At 40.4% G+C, this 16548-nt stretch overlaps 1 protein-coding gene across 2 annotated transcripts in view; it reads right to left on the bottom strand.

Moving 5' to 3' along the window:
• LOC118745544 (plexin-A2) overlaps positions 1-16548 on the bottom strand; it is a 158843-nt gene that overhangs the window by 10745 nt on the left and 131550 nt on the right. The window contains exon 5 of one of the 2 annotated variants that reach the window (XM_036479006.1): positions 4877-7042. The exons of the other annotated variant lie outside the window; for it this stretch is intronic. Within the exon in view, the coding sequence (XP_036334899.1) occupies positions 7033-7042 (10 nt within the window). The 3' untranslated portion in view covers positions 4877-7032. Of the gene's footprint in view, positions 1-4876; positions 7043-16548 lie in introns of those variants that run through there. 2 annotated transcript variants of the gene reach the window in all.

Genomic DNA, 16548 nt, shown 5'->3' with positions numbered 1-16548 from the left:
GGTATAGGCTACAATAATGGTGTGCTAAGCTAAATCCTTTTGGTGCAAGTGTTGCGCTTGAGCAATAGAGGGGGAATGAGAGTGTAGACAGGATGACTATACGGACTAGGAAGTGACTGACGATTAGACAGATGGGCCAAAGCCAGGCTAAGGGGATGCTGCTAAGTTTGAGGAGTCGCAGCAGCGTCCAAGGCTGCGTGGAGAATGTGCGCAGAAGTGGGTGGGACGACTCCACCTGACAGGACCGATTCTTTTTCTTCTCTTTCACCTTACTTTAGTTTTTCTTCGCTCCCACTTAGCATACACTTTCAGGCATGACTTTTTTTTGTTTGTGTAGGCTGGGTGAAAGCAAACCCCCCCATCCGACGAGCTAGCTGGGGCCAGCAAGCATGCCTGCACGCCGCCCGCCTTACTCGAACACACAGCAGACATAACATTTGAATTGTTGTTTGTATTTAACTGTTGTTGCGATACGTAATCATTATATTTTAGTAATGATATTTCTGCTTCTGAATCTACTAAAAATGATAGTAGTTGATTACTTCCTGGTATATTTATTTTACAAATATGCTGTGGTTTAAATTTTAATGATATATATTTATTGTGTTCTTAGGGGATCTGGGCTCCGTCAGAGCAGGCACCTTGCCGTTGGAGCGGGGGCTTAGTCGCATCACAACCAGACCTTATCATCGGGTGGTAGTGTAATCGTGTATCTACCTCCGGGTACTGTGCGAATGCACTCCATTTCCTATGGTTCGGTCTGCTTGTGAGCGATGAACAAGAACTGCCGATCCCCTAATCCAGGGTGTTAAGCGACACCGTGCCCATTGGAAGGTTTGCAGCCAGGGGTTTACCAGACCGGCTGTATTTTAACATTCGTGACACCGGGCCGCCTCAGGGAGTAACGGTGGCCTTGCTGCGGCATGGGGCGCTGCCGTAGTGGACCGTTTGAATTCCCCTTTTTATGACTTAGACCACTGCGCCTGCCTCGTCGGGTAGGTGGTCGTACGAACAAGATGAACACAAACAAACAAAAACAAAATCAAAAACAAAAACAAAGCCAAAAACCCAATTCTACTTACAAAACTTCCGAGTGGTGGAGGGGATTCGAAACCGATCCCTCTCTTCCGCTCCTCCTTAAACGAGGCGGAATCGACTCGTGGGCAGGGTGGGGCAGCTGCTGCTGCAGGGTGCAGCAAGCGGCAGAGGTCGCAGGAGGCGGAAACCCACCGATCCAAGAAGTCCAGAGCGGGAAGGACGCCTAAGCTCTTTAGCGAGATCGCTAAACAGGCGGGCTCTATCACTCTGGGCGTTTTGGATCCGGGTAAGGAGGACGGACCCATCGCCAGGGAAAACTGGAGGAAGGTGCCGTTGGCCTTATCAGGAGTTTTTATGAGGGTAGTCAGGGAAAACCCGGGGCCACCGCCGCGGTGCAGGAGTGCTGGTTGGCACCAGGGCATGTTCTTGAAGGTGGTGTGCGCCAACGAGCGGTCGGGCTCACTTTACAGGGCGTCAGCAGCGTTGGTCGGGGAGGTGTGGAAGGGAGCCAGACTCGAGGTTGTGGACAAGGGGGACCTTCCCTCGCGTCCGCGTGCTCGGGTCTGGCTTCCCTTGGCACCTTCCTTGCTGAGGGAGGTGGAAGATATCTTCCGCTACTGCAACCCGGACCTTCCAGCGCACAACTGGAAGGCAATCCAGTTTGAGAGTTCCGACGGTGACTTCCGGCAAGCGCTGATGGTACTGAATACGGAATCTCTCAAGTCTCTCGACGAAAAACAGGGAGTCATTTACTATGGCTTCGAGAAGGTAGTCATGAAGGTCTACCAGACTGACTCCAGGGAGATGACGAGCCTGTTCCGGTTGCGCTGGCGGGCGTAAACACAAATGCGGAGGATGCCCCCGTAGGTATGGAGGTCGAATCCGTCTTGTCGGACAGTGACAGCATTGCTTGCCCTCCTTCAACTGCGGAATCGGTCATCTCTGTTGGCCCGCTGTTCGACAGGGCGGAGAAGGAAATCCTCCTTGCGTCCGATTGGGATGGCGCCTGCGGAGGGGTACTGGAGAGGATTTCGGAGGAAGAATATTCTTCAGATCAATCTTCAGCACCCTAAGGCGCCTTGAGCAAGGTGGAGTTGATGTAGTCCTGATCCAGGGGCCGTGGCTGAGCAGCTGCAATAAGATTTCTGGTATCGGGACGAGGGACTACAGACTGGTGGTGCAGCGGGACGCAGGTAGACCTCGATCCTGCATGCTCATCAGGAAGGAACTTAATGCTTTTATTCTGCCTCTTTTCAGCGATGGTGACATTGTGACGGTGAGCCTGGAGGGTGCAACCGGAGAACTCTTGTTGATCTCCGCTTATATGGCGCACGAGGACGGCGTGGAGCCACCTCCGCGCTTAATAAGGAATGCGGTGGCAGAAGCTAGACGCAGGAGGATCCGCGTTGTTATTGGGTCTGACGCGAATTCCCACCATATGATTTGGGGCAGCTCAGACATCAACACTAGAGGTGAGTCACTCTTTAACTTTATTCTAAATGAAAATTTATGTATATGTAATAGGGGGAGCGACCCCACTTTTGTAACGGCAAGTAGAGAAGAGGTTTTAGATATCACGCTGGCCTCTTTTGATATAATGTCCCGTATATCTGGCTGGAGAGTCCTTAGTGACCACTCCTTCTCCGATCATTGGTACATACAATACGCTTTGGACGAAGCGCGTCCTAAGCACAAACCTTACAGGAATCTGAGGAGAACCAACTGGGATTCATACTGCAGAAGTCTGCAGGAAAAGCTTCCGGTTGCGCCCGTGAGGGGCGAGACCTGGACTGAAAGCGAAATTGACGAATTAATTGGTGTGTTCACCACCTCGTGTAAAAGGGCCATTAATATGTCTCGTCCCCTGAGTTACTGCAAAGGTAAAAGCAAACCGGTCTGGTGATCGGAGGAGCTCTCCGATGTTAGGGCCTCGAGCAGAGGCCTTTTCAATAGGGCCAGGAAGAGTAAATTAGCTTCCGACTGGGCACTGTATAAGATTGGGCTTGGGATATATAAGTCCGAGATTAGGAAAGCGAAGAGGACGTCATGGAGACTGTTCTGCGAAAGCGTGGAGGGCTGCCAGGAGTGTTCAAGGTTTAGGCGAGTTCTCTGTAAGAATCCCGCTCCACTGGGATATATCAGGGATGAGGGCGGCGGATGGGCAATGAGCAGCGAGGAGTCTCTTCGGATGCTCATTTCCCCTGCAACCCGGATCCGGGAGGAATGCGGTTGGGGACGTCGATGCCCGAGACGAATGTCTCGGAATTCCTAACCGTGGATCGCCTTCTGTGGGCCATTAGCTCGTTCAAGCTCTTTAAGGCCCCGGGCCCGATGGCATAATACCGGCCCAACTGCAGAAGTGTCATGCCGCTGGTTGATGCCCACTTTCGAGGGCTGTTTGGCTAAGGGTCATGTTCCGGTGCCTTGGAGGGTGGTCAGAGTGGTGTTTATTCCCAAGGCGGGTAAAGCCTCTCATGTATCACCCAGGGATTTCAGGCCGATAAGTCTCTCCTCGTTTCTTTTGAAGACGCTGGAGTGGCTGATCGATCTGCATTTAAGGAGCCGGATCCTCAGGGAGCGCCTTTCCTTAGATCAGCATGCTTAAAAATATTGAAAATATTGAGCAATCCTTCTCGCAGAAGGAATTTGCGGTCGGTGCCTTCCTTGATATCGAAGGGGCTTTTAACAATGTTTTGCCTGAGGCTGTAGTTAACTCCCTAAATAAGCTAGGGGTCGGAGCCGACCTTGTCAGGTTTATTTACCGCTTGCTTTGCAATAGAACTGTCGCGGCAGAGTGGGGCAGCGCTCCTATCCGGAGGAGTATGACTAGAGGTACACCGCAAGGGGGAGTTTTCTCGACGTTGCTTTGGGTCGTTGTAATCAATGACCTGCTGGTGTCTCTGGAAAGAAGTGACTGTCGGGTGGTTGCCTATGCCGATGATGTAGAATTGATAACAAAAGGAAAGTTTCCGTAAACACTGTTTGAGCTTATGCAGGGTTACTTGAGGTTGGTTGAGAACTGGGCTTTTAGCTGCGGGCTGGGTGTAAATTCCAGCAAAACGGAGCTTGTTCTCTTTACTAGGAGGTATAAGATACCGAATTGCCGTCTTCCCTCAATGGGTGGTCTTCCTCTAATGCTCTCTGACAGGGTGAAGTACTTGGGCAAGCGCTGGGGCCTTTCGCCGAAGGTAGTGCATTTGCTTTATGAAACTATTATCAAGCCAATCTTATTATATGGGGTACACGTCTGGTGGAACGCACTTGACAAGGCCTACATCGTCAAGCAGCTGGAGAAGGTGAAAAAAGCTGTCTTAATTGGAATCAGTGGGACACTTCGAAGCACACCTACTCTTGCGCTTAATGCCATGTTAAATGTTGTGCTTATAGATATAGCTGGCAGGGTTGCCGCTGCGCGTGCCCAAGTAAGGCTAAGAGGGGTGGACTTCAAGTTCACCTCAAGCCATGGGCACTCCAGAATTCGAAGACTTCGGGTACCTACCGACTCGGAGAGACCATTGCACGCCGGTTCCGGGTCCGAATGGATCTTTACCACCCACATCCCGGCGAGGGGAGACTGGGAGGGGTGCAGTATCTGGAATCGAGGACCTGTAAACTTATTTATAGATGGATCGAAGCTGGATGGGAAGGTTGGCGGAGGTGTCTTCTGCGAAGAGCTCTCCATCAACCTAAAAGTTAGGTTACCTGATCACTGTAGTGTTTTCCAGGCTGAGGTGGCCGCGATAAAAGAGGCTTCGGATTGGTTGCTCTCTAGTGTAACATCTGTCTAGGAGGTTAATATTTATTCTGACAGCCGCAGCCATCAGGGCTCTTGGCTCCCTGATGGTGAGTTCGAAAACGGTGAAGGAGTGTTTGACTTCCCTATCGACCGCGTCTGATTATTTCGCTATTAAGCTTATTTGGGTTCCAGGTCACAGCGAAATCGCTGGCAACTGCAAGGCTGATAAGCTTGCAAGACAGGGAACCCTCGAGGAATTACTTTCGGATAGGGAGGGTCCCTGACCTCGTGTGGTCTGCTTCTGGACAGATGGGCGTTTAGTCAGCTCATAGAGCGCTGGGCGAGTGGCAAAGTCTTTCTGGCCACGGGTGGACCGGGGGCGGTCTGGGGAGCTCTTGCAAGCTGCATCTCTAACTATTGGTGGGAGTGTTTGCTGGTCACTGTGTGATTGGTAACCATGTTGTAAGGCTGAATGTTGCGGATAACCCTTACTGCACCAGATGCATGGAGGATGATGAGGTGGAATCATCTTAACATCTGCTGGTGCCCCACCTTTGCGAGCCTAAGGTTCGAGCACCTTGGGTTGCACTTTTTTCACACTCCCGATGAGCTCTCGGGAGTGGATATCAGTCGACTGAAGAGCGTTTCTCCGGCAAAAAGCCATAGGTGTCGTCTTTCTCCCATAGCTTCCTCCCTCTTTCCCCTACCCTCCCTGCGTCCCTTTTTTTCCTCCCCCCTCTGAGGGCATCACAACGGACAGCTTAGTCGAGTCCAAGTGTGCCTCCACTTGCGGAGGCAGCCCGCTTACCTAACCTAACCTAACCTAGGGGCTCTGGTTGGTTTTCCGGACTTTGTGCCGTTGCTAAACGGACATTGTTGTTTGGATTTTATGGTTGATAGCTACTGCGTCCTCCTCTTGATCTATTACATCTTTTATATTGGTTATTATTATAGCGTCCTCTATTATTATAATAATTGTTGTTTCCATAACTTCCGCGTCCACGGGAGTGATTGCGATTGTTATAGTTGTATTTTCCTCTACTATTGTTATTCCAATATTGGTTCGTTCTTTTATTGTTCTTGTTTAGGAACATTATTGTGTTTTGCTGCCCAGTTGTTTCTGTGCAGCTATTGACAAATTTTAAGACGGCCTCATTCCTATTATTCAAATTGCCTGCCTCCATTACCAATTTGACCTTTTCGTTAGTGCAATTTTTGGTCATCGCCTTGACCGCTGCTTGTGTGCTGTATTTATTGGCAAAATCTGTTCCCAAGCCATCACTAATGTATGCATTTTCTAATGCCCTAGTCAGATCTTCTATTTCTTTTATATGGGCATTGGCTGTCTTACCTTGCTGCCTTATGTTCATCAATTTAGCAGTTATTACTTCAACTGATTCGCATTTGACTGCTATTTTCAGTTTATTATTTGATCTATTGTGCTTTCGTTACTTATTAGGTTTCTAGTAGCCCCTTTTAGCTTGGACTTTATCAAGGTTATCGCTATGATCACGTTGTCTTCCTTAATTAATTGCCCCAGTTCCAACGCGTCCAAGAAACTGCGCATTTTCTGCTTTACCGTCAAACTCTGGTATGAGTCGCGCGGCATTACTAAGAAACTCTACGGCCGTCTGCGGCATTGTGTTGGTGTCCTCAATCTTTTTACTTTCTTTAGTATTGTCTATGTTGCTATCTGAGTCTTTACTACTACTGTCGTCTAGCTGCGGTATTGAATCCAAATCTATTTCAATTTGTTTTTCTAGCTTAATTGAAATATTTTGCTCTATACCAAATTTTAATGAGTTTTTATTGATTTCTCTTTGAGATCGTTAAATGTTTCGTTGGCTAGTTTTTGATGCCTTGTCGTAAAACGACTGTTATAAGCGTTAATTATGCATCTAATGTTTTCTACGCTGTTATGCAAGATTTTTAGATGTTTTAATACAGTATTTCTATGTATTGAACGATTTAGGGTGAGGCACTTGAGTGATTTTAAAAAGATATTTTTCTGTATTTTAATTTTTTCAACAACAGTTTCCCATGGGCTCATTATATCTCTTCAATCGAGGCGACTCTTTTTAGATATTTTTTCTTTATACCGCCTTTATGCGATTGGTATAGATCGTAGGCAGATTTTGTCAGAACAATTGTTAAAAGAATAATTAGCAAAATGTTAGTTGCTTTTGGCGTTTCTATTATTTCGATCTCATTTACAACGTTGCCGTTGTTATCGGCGACTTTTGATTCTGTCTTCCCCATTATATTTTCCTAAAACAAAGGGATAAAAAAAAGTTATTTTTAATTTTTTTTTTTTAATTTCTTATACCTCTAACAAACAATGTATTGGCTTCTTCAACACTTACATATGCGTCTATGCAGTTTAAGTTTATGTTCTCTAACGCTTTGACTATTTTCCTAATTTCTCTAAGTATGTACTGATCTACATCTTGTCCTTCCTCGCACAATGTAATTTTAAAAGTATACGTTTTATTATTTGGCCTTGTTGCCAGTTTAATCATTATATTCTTCTTTTATCTTGAATATACAAGTATTTTAAATTTATTTCAGTCTCTACACATAACATTTTGACACAAATCTACCTTTTTAGTTACCTTTTATTAAAAATTTTCGAAAAATTTTAAAGGTAAATTATTTACAATAATTTCATTTGTAATACCTATCGTCCCTATGTGTGACACTAAATTACATGTTTGATTTCCTTGAAATCTGCGTTTTCGCAACGGTTGCAAGAGAAATCTAAAAATATTATTTTTTTTTTTTCTTTTTTTATTTTATTTTTTTACATTGGGTGCTTATTCAGCACTCCTTTGCTGGACGTCTTCTTTCTGCCTGCCAATTCCTTTTCCGGTTCCAGCAACTCCTTAAAGATCTCCTTCAGCTCTTCTGGGGTGTGCTTCCTTTGGACTTCTTCTTTTAGATGCGCCCGCCGCCGTAGCTGTTTATTCCTTTTTCCACCTCTTCTTCTAGGTGGACGCACGATCGGTATTGCCGTTTTCTTTTCTTGTTGTCGTTGTTGTTGCTCTTTAATTTGTTGTCACCGTTGCCTTGCCCTGTATTCTTGAATGGACAACGGCCGTGGTCCCGCACCAGGATCTTTGAGCGTTTCTTGTAGCGACTTTACAATTTATAGCCCCAACACGTTGGTTTCAGCGCTAATTTATGTTGATTCAGTTTCAAACATGCAACATGTTGATTTCAGCGCGTGAGTATAGTATGCCTATATGGACGCCGTTTTACACACACAGCACGTTGACTCCGTAGATGATGATTGTCATCTTGGTTGTTCGTTTGTGACGTTGATGTTGGTACTAGCATACACTTCACTTTGTTACACTATATTATGTCCAACTTTCAATCACATATTTATATATTTTTCTTTTCACTGTTCATCTCACTGGCACGATCGCCATGATGTGACAACGTTCTTGATTTAAGCTTTAAATGCAACTGAACTTTATTCATCACATATTTTGTTGTGTTGCAACTATGTCAGCGTATAACAATGGTTAGAGTAATCGATTAACCACAAGAGACCTTTTTTGTAGAGCGTTCAATTTCCTATAGAAATAATTGAAACTCATTTGACAATAATTATTTTTTAGTTAGTCACAAAATTCAAAACAAAAAGTTATTTTCCTAAAATTACTTCACTCTTTGACCTTGAATATCTTTTAAATGGTTAGATTAATGAAAAGAGTATATGAGACCATTTTTGTAGAGCGTTCAATTTCCTATAAATATTGACGATGCAATAGGGATGGCAAAGTCGACTTCGACTTTCGACCAAAATCGACTTTTTACTCCTGAAAGTCGAATTTTAGTGATCGACTTTCAGTTTATGGAAGTCGACTGAAGTCGACTTTTCACTTTCGACTCTCGACTTTTTTTTAATTTATTTGCCAATGAAAACTGATCTTCCAACAAGCTCGCGGAGTGATGGTTGGTCGTATTTAAAAAAAAATTGTCAATAAAACTGAAGTGAAATGTGAAAAGTGTGGTAGCGAAATGAATTTTAATGACAGTACAACAGTACAAATCATTTAAGAGCAGCGCATAAAATTATTATACGAAAACAAATTCCTGAAATTTGTTTATCGTTTGTCTCCACAATCTTCAGTTAATAATGAGGTAAGATAAATATATAACAGACAGTCTTTGGTTCGAATTTGACCAATCCGTAAGGTACAAAATTTTAAACACCGTTAAAAACGTTGCTGGTAGGATTCCAGTTAATATGCGACATTAGTCGTGTGGATAGTCCCAATCTACTAGCTGTATGGGCTACTCCCATATTTATCCATGCTTATAAAGTGGCACTTAAATTTCTACCAATACCCGCCAATTCTGTTCCATCGGAAAGGCCACATTTTTCAAAAAGTTGTCCGTAATTACCAAATATCGATGCAAAAAATTTTTAGAATTTTTTTTTTTGAGAATTTAAAACATTTTTCAAAAATGTTCATGCTGTATAACTGGAAAAATTTTCCAAATTTTTAAAAATCCTTGAGTGTCTGTTATTTTTACCTAGCATTGAATTTCACTAAATTACAGATTATTCTAAAGACCACTGGTAAATCATGATATTTTTGGCGTATTCTGACTCCTATATTTATAGCTAATATATGAGTTAAATGCAGAGTATACTGAATACATTTTCTTTTTATTAAAAAAGTCGAAAAAATTCGAACAAAGTCGACTTTTCTTCGTGGATCGGTCGACTTTTAAAGTCGACTGTACAGAGTAGATCGAAAAGTCGAAAGTCGACTTTCTAGTGAAGTCGAAGAACCCTACGATGCAACTGGTTTAACGATCTATTGGTGATAAAATATGACCATTTTTATATGAGACTAAATTGAAAATGGAAAACTATGATGAGCATAATCTTCCCGTTAATATTAAGAGCTCAGATTCGGTAAGTACTTTCTAGAGGTACCCAGGAACTAGTTTTCGTGTGTCCGATCCAAAAAAAATACTTGATTTATTTTGATCCACCCTATTGTACATACATATTTATGTATATAATTACGCATAAAAACCCTGCTGCTAGGTTATATTAAAAGCAGCAACACGCATCCATCTATGACATAGATTCTATGTATATCGCAAAGCTCGAAAACAGCTGAACCGATTTTTTCGAAATTGCGGACACCTGCTGCAGACGTTCAAAAGATGGTTATAGGCTAACAATAATCTTGATATGCAAAAGGGGCGTGGAACCTCCCATACAAACCGACTTTTTCATACTCCATATCTCTGGAAATGTGCATGGTAGATTTCTGCAACTTGTTTTGGAGATATATGAAATCGATCGCATACTTTTGGAGAAAAATTTACTGCATATATCTGGAAGTGTTCATGGAAGAGTCCTGGAACTGGGTATTGACGTGTATGAAATCGATCGTATACTATTGGAGAAAAATTGGACCTATTTCAAAAGGGGGCGTGGCACCCCCCTATCAAACCGAATTTTTCATACTGCATATGTCTGGAAGAGTTTATGGTAAAGTATTGGAACTTGGTATGGAGATATATGAAATCCATGGCATACTCTTGGAGGAAAATTTGAGTTATTGGAAAAGGGGGCGTGGCACCTTCTATAAAAACCGTATTTCATACTGCATATCTCTGGAAATGTTCATGGTATAGTACTGGAACTTGGTGTGGGGATATATAATATCAATCACACATGCTTGCAGAAAAATTGGAGCTTTTGAAAAAGAGGGCGTGGTACCTCTTATACAACCCGAATATTTCATACTGCATATTTCTGGAAGCGTTCATGGTGAAATTTTTGAACTTGGTACGAAAATATATGAAAACAATCACATGCTCATGGAGAAAAATTAGAGTTATTGGAAAAGGGGCCTGGCACCTCATATACAAACCGAATTTTCATACTGTATATCTCTGGAAATGTTCATGGTAGAGTACTGGAAGTTGGTATGGAGCTACTATGTATATGAAATCAACCGCATACTCTTGAGAAGAATTGGAGCTATTGTAAAAGGGCGTAGGCCCTTCCATACAATACAAATTTTTCATATTGCATTTCTCTGAAAGTGTTCATGGTACAGCACTGGAACTGGGTATGGAGATACATATATGAATTCAATCGCATACTCATGAATAAAAATTCGGACTATTTGAAAAGGGGCGTGGCGCCTCCCATATAAACCGAATTTTTCATAATAAGTATCTCTGGAAGTGTTTATGGTAGAGTACTGGAACTTTATATCGGCGTGGCAAGTCCCATACAAATACGGTTGCCAGACGTACTAATTTTATCAGTACAGCACTGATTTTTCAACTTTCGTACTGGTTTTATTCATTCCTTCAATCAGTACGCTAATGTCCTGCTTTTTTTAAATTTGCACTGATTTGTACTGATTTTTCAATTCTGAGCAATCAATTTTGTAATAAGGTTCTTCCCACTGAGCTTGGTACGCGGTAACTCGGTGATCGATCATTTTTGTCCATGTATTTTGTTTGATTTTTACATAACGTTGCAACTTTCTTAAAATTTGCTGTAAAAAGTAAGAAAATAATTTAATTATAGTTGACTTGTTTTCGGTAATGTTTGATATGCGCAAGAAATTAATATAAAAGAGCAATCGTTTAATGGGCATATTGCGGGTCATTATCTACCAGGGGGCTCCCGTTTTTTGTCAAGTGTTGTTAGTTATCTCGAAAATAACTTTCAGTTTAATAACAACATATTTGAATAATTGAATGGCTTTGCCTACAACTTACAATTCGTTTTTCTCAATTTACTGACTCAATTTAGATACTCTTTTTGGCGAATTCTTAGTCTTTCAAAGTTTTTGCGCAGTTGAAAAAATAATTTAAGCCACGAGGAAATACGGATTAAATAGAGGTCTCTTTCCACAGTTTGAATAAATATGTAATTTTGTTTTTTTAATAACACGTTCAAACGAAGCACCTGAGAGGAACTAACTTAAATATAAAGTTCCCGGCGAAAAGAGAGAAACCGACTTCTAATTAAAACTTTAGAAAGTGAACTTCAAATTAAAAGAAATATTAAAATATGTATAATGTTTAGAGTTCATTGACTATTTAAACACTGAAAGTGGAAATGATCTCATTATTGCTATTAAAAAATGTCATGTACATAAAATAATTTATTGGCTCCTGTAATATTATAAAGGTATCTCGTACTACATGTTAATGTGTATACTCATATTAAAATTAATAACATTTTTATTTTTATGAACAACATTTTATTTATAAACGGGTAAGGCTTCCTCAAATGGGCCCCGAATTCAGCAAGATTAATATTTTTCAATGATATTCAGGCAGCGTCGAGTTTTGTAGTCGAAAAGTCCACTGTGTAAATTCTGTTGCAAAATTCCAAATAGGTTTTTTTTTATCAACAATTGAAAATTTTTGCAGTGTTTTGGAAATTTTTATTTTTCTTTGAAAGTAAGTGTCCGAATGAAAATAATTTCTTGAGTGCAGATTTAGAAAACATTAAACTATACAATGAAATTATTTGCGTTACAAAATTTTTTTTTGCTTTTCTTGGTAATAATAGTTTTATCTTGGTAAATTCGGGGCCCACTTGAAGAAGCCTTACCCATACCAAAATTATTAAAAACAAGTACTCTGGCATTTCAAAGTATTATCTGCTACTTACATTCATAATTCTGCTTGGAATAAAAGTGTACTGAAAAGTACTGATTTTTATAGCATGCAAAAGTCTAATGTACTGATTTCGCGCCAAAAAAATCTGGCAACCCTACATACAAATCGAATTTTTCTTATTGCATATCTCTAGAATTGTTCTTGGTAGAGTACTGGAACTTGGTGTGGAGATATATGAAATTAATCGCATAGTCATGGAGAATATATAGAGCTATTGGAAAAGGGAGCGTGGCACCCAACATACAAGCTGGATTTCACACTGCATATCTCTGGAAGTGTTCATCGTACAGTACTGGAACTTCGTATGGAGATATATGAAATCAATCCTATACTCATGGAGAAAAATGGGCTCTTTGAAAAGAGGGCATGGCAAAGTACAAACGTACTGACTTTTACTTATCGTTGAATGTGTATATAATTCTTTTGTAGGCATGTTTGTTAGTGAATTTCTAAACGGCTGGAGGGATTTTAACAAAGTTTTGTGTGTGTTTGAGTGGGTCTCTGTTAGTTTCACAATTTAACCCGCCAGTTGGCGCTGGAGTTGAGTTATTACTAAACATCTTTTTTATAATCCGAATTGGCGAATATTCAAAACATGTATTGAAACTGTAAAGGCAGTCCAATTGCAAATGAAGAGCTGCCAGGTGATGCTGAGGTCGAGTTATTACTAAAATTCGACAAGTTAGAAAAGGTGCCGTGAATATGATTTTATCAGTACAGTACTGATTTTTCAACTCTTGTACTGATTTTATTCAGTTCTTCAATCAGTATGCTAATGTCCTGATTTTGCAAATTTTGTACTGATTTGTACTGAATTTTCAATTCAAACGAAAAACTTTAGGATTTTCTTAAGGTTTTTACATGACGTTGTGAAAATTGCAGATAGAGCCCTCGATAATAGGTTTGTTCCACAAGCTACTCGAAGTAACTTCGAGTTACACATACGCGTTCCACAATTAAGTTTTAGAGTTTCTTTGATATACGCTCACAGTTTGAAATTTGCTCGAGTTTTTCTACAAGTAGCCTCTTATTAGCGAAATCTTAGCCTTTCAAAGTTTTTGCGTAGCTGAAAAAATTAATTTAAGCCATGAGGAATTATAGATGAAGTTCTTAAATAATGGTACTTTTCTACAGTTTGAAAAAATATATAATTTATTTCTTTTTTTTCAATACCACACTCAAACGAAGCAGCTGAGAGGATCTTAAGTATAAAGTTAACTTCCTGGCGCAAAGAAAGAAACCGCCTTCTAATTAAAAATTTTTAAAGTGAACTGCATATTAAAAGTAATTTTAAATTGAAAAATATAGAATTCTTTGACTATTTAAAGACTGAAGATGGAAATGATCTCATTATTGCTATTCAAAAATGCCGTAAATATAATGATGTGTACACTCGTGTTAAAATGAATAAACCTTTTCTTATGAACTATATTTTATTTACATACCAAAATATTGCTAAAAACAACTACTCTGGCGTTTTGAAGTATTATCTGATACTTACATTCATAATTTTGCTTTGAATAAAAATGTGCTGAAAAGTACTGATTTGTTAGCAGAAAAAGTCTAATAAACTGATTTCGCGCATAAAAAATCTGGCAACCCTAGCCGTGAATGTCAGACTAAATCGACCTATTGAACCATTGAGTATATCGAACTCTCGTGTGTTACGATTGGCCCAATGGATGTGATTTGCCAACATTATTATGCGGTAAAGCTTCATTCGGAGACCCCAGGGTTGAGTTGTGCAGTGGTAAATCTCAAATCACCACCTGTCGAAATACTTTAAAAGCCAGTTTCATGAGAGCAGTTTAATGAAAATTTATTTTTGAATTTAATATGGAACTTGATAGAAAAAAATAATTTTTCACTTAAATTGTTTTCATGAAACTAGCTTTTAAGGTATTTCATCTGAAATAAGTATTTGTATGTACATACATATATAAGATTTCTGTTGAACAATGTTTTGAAATTGCCACCAACTATAAGATAAGTTTCTAGGGCAGATTCACTATAGATCCGATCATTGTTGCCCCCAGAGAACTTCTTCATAAACATAATACTTTCGTTAGGCTAATTAAGGTGGCAAACGACCACCAAGACATAATCTTAGCCGATGAATGAGCCAATGGAAATCATAAACGTGGACTGTTGGAGAAAATGTTGGACCAAAATGTTTAAACTAAAAATCTAATTTTGGGCAGGACGAGGTTCGCAATAAGAGGTCTTTGATTGCTCATCATAGGCCATTTTATAAAAAATGGAGAAATTCTTTTGAATAGTCTCCAATTTGAAGGTTGAGCATTGAAGAGAACAAGCGCAGTTGAAAATCTGCTGAATACAAAAACAAAATTGATATTGGCACAGCTCCTTCACTTACATACAACGTTTTTCCACATTACCGTTTCTGGTAATATTTTTTTAATACCGCTTTCCTATTTCTTCTTGAATATTCTTCCCACTGTTTCTTAACCTTTACTTTAAGTTTTTTGAAATTATTGCACATTTGCATTACGCTTGTTAATTCTAAATTTGCCATGGTCACCTGCACTTAAGACGTTTTTCCACTCACTACTGACTTTGGAGCGGAGGTTAATGTCCGAAAACTGATGGAAATTATAATACGCGAGAGTATTTTTAACGGTAATCTGCGAAAAAACTAGTTTTGAGTGAATTGATGCTTACAACGTTATTCGCGGCGACCATTCATTTGTGTAACGAATCGAACATTGAACCAAAAATTTTCGTAGCTTTTGGGCTGGGGCTGGATTATTGCATTTGCATGGATCTCATCTGCCTATCGAGCTAATTGCTTCATTCGGATTATTCCCTAATGTCCTTCCTTCTTGTAGAAGATGGAGAATTTTTTGCGGCAAGGTTCGAGGAATAACAATGTGATTGACATCTGTGTGTAAGCATAACATATTTTCGATTAAGGTTAAAGCAAATCTCCGATTAAAATACGGCAAAATATTATGATCACATTGGGTGATTTTTCTGGCCAACCATTGGATACATAGTGCAGGACCTTTTTTAATAAAACGTCTTTTTCGATGCTTTCCTGGATGACTTCTTTCCATGATGACGGCCCAACCTAGTAACCTATTTTTTGTCATCAAAGGCAGATGCTTGCTCGGATTGAAAATAGTTACCAACGGCACATGGTCTGTGATGAGATTAAATTTTCTTCCGTATAGGTACTGATTAAATCGCTTTACTCCGAAGACTACTGCTAACCCTTCCTTTTAAATTTGACTGTACTTGGCTAGGTGCTTATCCAGTGTTTTGGATGCAAAAGCGATCGGCCGCTCGCTGCCATCTTGTTGGATATGCCATAGTACTGCACCAATACCGAAGCAAGATGCATCGGTAGCGAGGACTAAGGGTAGGTCTTCATTAAAGTGAGCTAGTTGCGTAGTATTTAAAATATGATGTAAGAATTTGGATTAGTGGTGCAGCTAGCTGTGAGTAGTTAGGAATGAAGTTGTGATAATAGTTCACTTTTCCCAAAAACGCCTCAAGCTCTCGCAGATGAGCAGAAGGCTTGAGATCTTTTACTGGTTGCAGTCCTGACTGGTCAGGTAGAACCCTATTGGCGCTTATGCGATGGCGTAAGTACTGTATTTCATTTTGAAGGAAAGAACATTTCTCTCTTTTACATCTGATTCAATTGTCTTGTAGTATTTTTAGAATTTGTTCTACTCGGCTTAAATGTTGCTTGATTGTTGGCGCTGTGAAAATTATATCGTCTAAATAGTCCCCGCATCCCTCTATACCATTTAGAAGTTGTTCTAAGTAACGTTGGAATATAGCTGGTGAACTTGCTATACGGTAAGGTAACCGTTCGTATTGAAATAGACCAAGGGGCGTGTTTACAACCATAAATTTTTTCGAAGGCTCGTCTAACATCATTGTGCGTCCTTTAAATCAATTTTTGTAAAATGCTTACCGTGGCGATTTGAGTGCTAACGGCTTGTTTAAAATCGCCACAAAAACGTAATGCACCATCTGGCTTGGGCGCAATCACAATGGGAGATGCCCAATTACTAAATTTGATGGTTTTCCAAATACCTGCTTTTGTAAGTCTATCTGCT

This window comes from Rhagoletis pomonella, unplaced genomic scaffold (assembly GCF_013731165.1).
Source record: "Rhagoletis pomonella isolate Grant_MI unplaced genomic scaffold, Rhpom_1.0 Rhpom_scaffold_00009, whole genome shotgun sequence".
Lineage (NCBI taxonomy): Eukaryota > Metazoa > Arthropoda > Insecta > Diptera > Tephritidae > Rhagoletis > Rhagoletis pomonella.
This window is presented reverse-complemented; position numbering and strand designations above follow the sequence as displayed.